Raw genomic sequence first — 5,076 nt, 5'->3', positions numbered from 1 at the left:
ATTTGCTGTTGCTGCTACCAATCGATTTAAATAGAAACCGCAGCTCGGGAATTTCGCAACCCGCATCTAGATGGGGAACCAACGTAAAAAATTCTCGAATTCCAAGTCTCCAATTGGCAACTGGTATAGAAAATAGATGGCCGTCAATACATTTTCTAGTCTGCATCCCATGGCTGTCATGTCAAGCATGTCAGCTGGGCCGAACAAAGCAAATTCCAAAGCGGCCTCTCCATCTTATATTTAATAGATTAAAATACTGGACAGCACGCTTGCATACGCTGCCAGCCTCCAAATGTTGAGGACGATAAAATTTCGGTTTAGATATCGGCAAACGCTCGCTGGCAATGGGATCCCAGCGAACGCCCCGGGAGCCATCTGGTCAGAAAACTTGCACTAAAATTAAAGAATTGACAGTCTTCTTTTGAAAATTCGCAACTGTCATGTTTGGCAGCGAACGTTTGCCAGGCATTGACGTCCTAAAACTTATCAGACTGCAAAGCTTTACAAAGTAGAATCAGATTCGCCCGGGCTAAGTTAACATAAAATAATTTTTTTCGACAACTTTTTGATCTATTCATCGACTTTCAAGGCAGAACAAAGAGCACTAGAAGATTAATTTTCACGATGTGAATAAACAGGACAAAACAACGAAGAACAGGCCACTATGGAACATTTTCACTTCTTCAACCAATCTGCCCGCTACACATCTGTAATGTTACAAGAACTAGTATAAGGTGCAATCCTTTTAATTAATGCCTGAACAACTGAATCCAGTAAGAATGAGAGAGCCTACCATTACCAACCAATCAATCAATAAACCAAAGGAAAAGGAAGAAGAAGAAAACACAGGTGTACAACACGACGCCCCACAAAATTGAGGACAGAATTCCACTTGGCAAATTTCTTAGACATCGTACTTCTTGGGCTGGTGCCATTGCGCTAGGCTTATGGACAGGTAACCGAGCAACGACTTTCCAGCAGGGTATGTCTTCTTGCCATACAGATGCTTCCCGCCGAGATCGGTGTACTTCAAACTGTTCTCCCTTTCAATCTGCGGACGCGTAATAACCAAGTGAGGCATAGAGGAACAAATGAAATTTTACGGAGCAAGTTCGAAAGAAAAAAAACGATCGCGAAAGAAACAGTTTCAAGGTTGAAGCGGAAATGTTCAGACGATGTTGTGTACCTTGCTTATTTTCCCATCTCTCAGGTAGTACCTGATACCAGACCAATTGATTGATTGGGAGAAGTGAGACCGGATGGCAGATATCGGGTAGAGGAAATTATCTACTAACACGGCGACGAACACCTGAAATTGAAGTCAAACCAAAACATAGTTTAGTAAATCATGACGACAGAGGTGCCTGAAACTCAAATAAGTTGGTGCTTTGGAAGAGGCACTTACAAGCCCCCAGTTATATGAACGAAGGGAGTCTTGTGGACCTTCTGGAGACAACATGTTGCAGAGTTGAATCTCAACTCTCGTCAAATTCCACATTGAAACAAGTTCAGTGAGAGTGCATATTAACAAGAAGCTCACTAGTTTCAGACCTGAAAGAACATGGCACGACAGAGAAATCTCAACCACAGGTGGGCGTAGGTGTATTTGTTACTAAAATTTGTAACACTCAATAATTAAATACAGTTCATTGTATTGACTTTCCACACAATAACATTGGATCTGAAGTGATGAATATTGGAGAGAGAGAGAGAGGACACTGACCACAAGATGAGCCAGCTGCTTCCTTTACAATTGTGCTGTATGGTGCTCTAAGAGTAGTCGCAATATGTACCAAAGCCATAACATAGGGACAAACAAATCCCCATGACAAATAGAAATGCACACCAAATAGTGCACGGTTCATTATCCAGTTGACCTTTGATACATATGATTCAAGAACAAAAGTTTGCTTCCTCAGATAATTCCAGTATCTGCACGGAAAATATGGCATGCATATAAAATGTGAAGTTAGCTGAATGCAGATGAGGTGAATATGTTTCTAATGTAAAATCTGCAGCACCTGGAGAAGCTGAGATCACTTGCAAGAGGATGTGGAAACACAGCAACCGGTGGTGAAGTTATGAGCCTTTTATGTTGCCCTGTATAAAGGATGAACTCAAGTTATTTGTAATCTTTGTGTGTTTATAATACATCCACAATTTAATACAGGCAAAAGCCAAAAGTCTCAAAGAGAAAAAGGATAAATGGTGTTATACAGTGACTTTGAGCATGTAATGCAAGGCTAACATTGTGTACATTATCAACACTAATTTCCATGCTAATGCAACGTTTATAGCTACGCATCAGAAAAGACATGATTCCTTGCTCAGAACATTACCAGCGATTGCAGCCAGGGTCATATCATCTGAGTAACCACCATTTTTTAGTGCAGTGACTAAACCATACAGGTCTTGCCGGAAATCATCAGCATGCATCTAAAATAAACTTGTCTTAGAAACAGTGCAGGATCAAATCAAAGTTTATAAAGAGCAAGAACTGAGAGTTTTTTTAGGAGATGGTAGGCTACAGCACACCCTTACCATCATACAGCCACCCCACAAAAAGAAAGTCCTCCCACCAGTTGCAAATCCAATCGAACAGGGCTGCAATATGACCATTTTCAGTAAATGGCAAGGTGAGCAAAAGGGAAAAATCAGTATAGATAACGTACAAAGTTAAATAACGAGCTAACTAGCAATGAAGCCTACATCGACACAATTGGATGTGTTTAAAAAATACAATTAATGCAGACAATATGAGCAACCTTGTTATGGAAACTTATAATCTAAGTACATAAGCGATCCCACCAATTATCAAAGGGGCAACAACAAAGATACAATATCAAATTTTCAGATAAAATTGCATTACTTTCTTCACTTCATTTTTAGTTACTGGCAGTTTTCATTGGTTTAAGAAACTAAAGAAGTCAAATATCTCAAAATTTTCAACAGGGAGGCGGATAACGATCATACAATCTTCAAAAAAGAAGGTAAAACGGAAGGCAATAAAGATGTGTTATCCTCAACCAGGCGTTTGTACTATTCATACACCAAACCCCTTATCTACAGCATAGTGTAAATTCGCATTTTGCACTACATAGACCTCCTGTTTTATGAACTTTGAAGGATAATCTTCAATGGTGAAAAACCAACATACCATGTGATATTCATATATGCAATAGCTTCCCAAGCTGCCAGAAGGTAAGTCAAGGGGGTATCCCGTTTGGATAAATATCTGTAAGATGCAAGAAAAAACGCCCAGTTAGGAAGGTGAGAAGGATGAAACGGGATGAAGGAGAGTGCCAGAGCAAGCATACCTCAGGGTTCTTCTCCATTTCTTTTGTGAGAGCTCCGACTGTCCCAGGATGCAGTCTGACATCATCGTCTAGAAATAGAACATATTTGCTGTCCTTGTGCATCTTTTCAACACCAATCTGTTTCAATGGATGAACAAAAGTCCATTACCCTGACACCTCAATGGGCTTGTTTGGTAAACAGACAGTACGGTCAGAAGAAAGTCCTACGACGGATCCATAAAATTACGAATGTCTTTCCTTGAATTTCTGATTCAATATCACCAACATGGATCAATGTACGACTCCGAAGGGTTACTGTTTACCAATTTTTTATGTTCTCGTGCACTTTATATGAAGGGGGTGCAGGGGAGTGCGCATACTAAGACCCCAGAGAGAAATTTCATCAAGGTTTCTTCTCGAAATTAAGGCAGTTTGATTTCATCTTACATAAAGACAGTTTTGTTATCAAGAAACAGAGGGACCAATCTAGAGCGTGTTCATGTGTAAAAACAATTCGACTCACTGAATTGCTCAGCGGAATTTGAGCACAATCTGAGATGTTAACAATGTTTCCCATCAGGGGAGGGGGGAGACTCAGCATGAGCCCTGAGCCCTCTATATTTCTGACTGATGTCAATGATAGCATTGCGAGTGTAATAAACTAATAATTCATAGTGCATTCAGATTCATGAGCTAACCAAAACATTCATAAAAAAGTGGGAGTGAAGTAATTTACGTACTAACTGATTATGAATTTTCTGGCTACACGTTGTTGAAAACCCAGCTACAACCACCTTTGCGTCCAATTTGTCCTGAAAATCATATAATTCCAAAAGGTTACAATTGATGAAGAGGTATAGACAGATGAGATGAAATAATTGGTAGAATAAGATCATTAACTGCTACAGGGGCTTTCACTTACCTTGTACTCTACAATCAAACGGGAGACGGCACGATAAGCTGGATCGTCTTTGCTTTCTACTACGAACAAGAATTCCAATGGCCCCCCATAAAGAGAAGTAATCTGTATTTTTTTATGGGTGTCAATAGCAATATAATTAATACCATATGCATGAATGTGTATATGGGTGTCAGTAGCAAAATATTTAATATAATTGAACTGCAAAAACGTCTTATATTTAGGAACAAAGGTAGTACTATATAATCTATATTGCAGTCTGACTGTACCTGGGTTCTCCAGTTTTGCAAATTGTGTTCCCCAAATCCCTTCAAAGGCATGACTACAGAGACCATAGGTAATTTCTGCTGGACAGAGTGCTCAAGCTCATCTACGTCATCACAAAGAAATGCAAAACTATGTCCAGATGCCATTTTGCGCCTCATCTTGCGAATTTCCTTTTTTCTGGTAAGAAAGCATGAATTGCATGTTGCAAAATAAGTCAAGTTGCTGCTGGATTTCTGGCACTCAAAACATAGCCAAGATTTTTTTTAATACAGAAGTGCTTTTCTGAAGGTCCACAATACCTGACCAGTGAAGCAACAGCCCAACCAAAAGCAAGTAGTAAGCAGATACAGCACCCCTACATAAAGTGTGGGAAACTGCATTAGAAATCAGAAGCAAGCCACAGTGTAAACTGTGAAAGCAAATAGATTATGGTATAGATTAAGCTGCAAAGTATTCAGCGTCAGACGAAAACCTAAACTTTAACCAGTCATGTTCTCATCTACACTCCAAATGGATAACAAGGCCACGCAGACAAAACAAGTAGGAAAGATCGAGATCGACATTGCTTGTCCAAACGAAACCGACAAAGACGGT

General features: G+C 39.8%; 1 protein-coding gene across 1 annotated transcript; it reads right to left on the bottom strand.

The window, feature by feature from the left end:
* Window positions 1-663: 663 nt before the first annotated feature.
* On the bottom strand, window positions 664-4,837 carry LOC125545481 (the record flags this gene model as incomplete). Its single annotated transcript, XM_048709429.1, is given in 13 exon segments — window positions 664-1,051; window positions 1,187-1,309; window positions 1,406-1,551; window positions 1,724-1,932; window positions 2,022-2,100; window positions 2,340-2,436; window positions 2,542-2,604; window positions 3,158-3,235; window positions 3,318-3,434; window positions 4,037-4,108; window positions 4,219-4,320; window positions 4,485-4,659; window positions 4,782-4,837. Coding segments are annotated over 13 exon segments (1,464 nt in total), but the record flags the coding sequence as incomplete, so codon positions are not given.
* Between the last annotated feature and the right edge of the window lie 239 nt (window positions 4,838-5,076).

This window comes from Triticum urartu, chromosome 3, assembly GCF_003073215.2.
Source record: "Triticum urartu cultivar G1812 chromosome 3, Tu2.1, whole genome shotgun sequence".
Classification (NCBI taxonomy): Eukaryota; Viridiplantae; Streptophyta; class Magnoliopsida; order Poales; family Poaceae; genus Triticum; species Triticum urartu.
The sequence above is the reverse complement of the archived record's forward strand: the minus strand, read 5'-3'. Positions and strand labels throughout refer to the sequence as shown.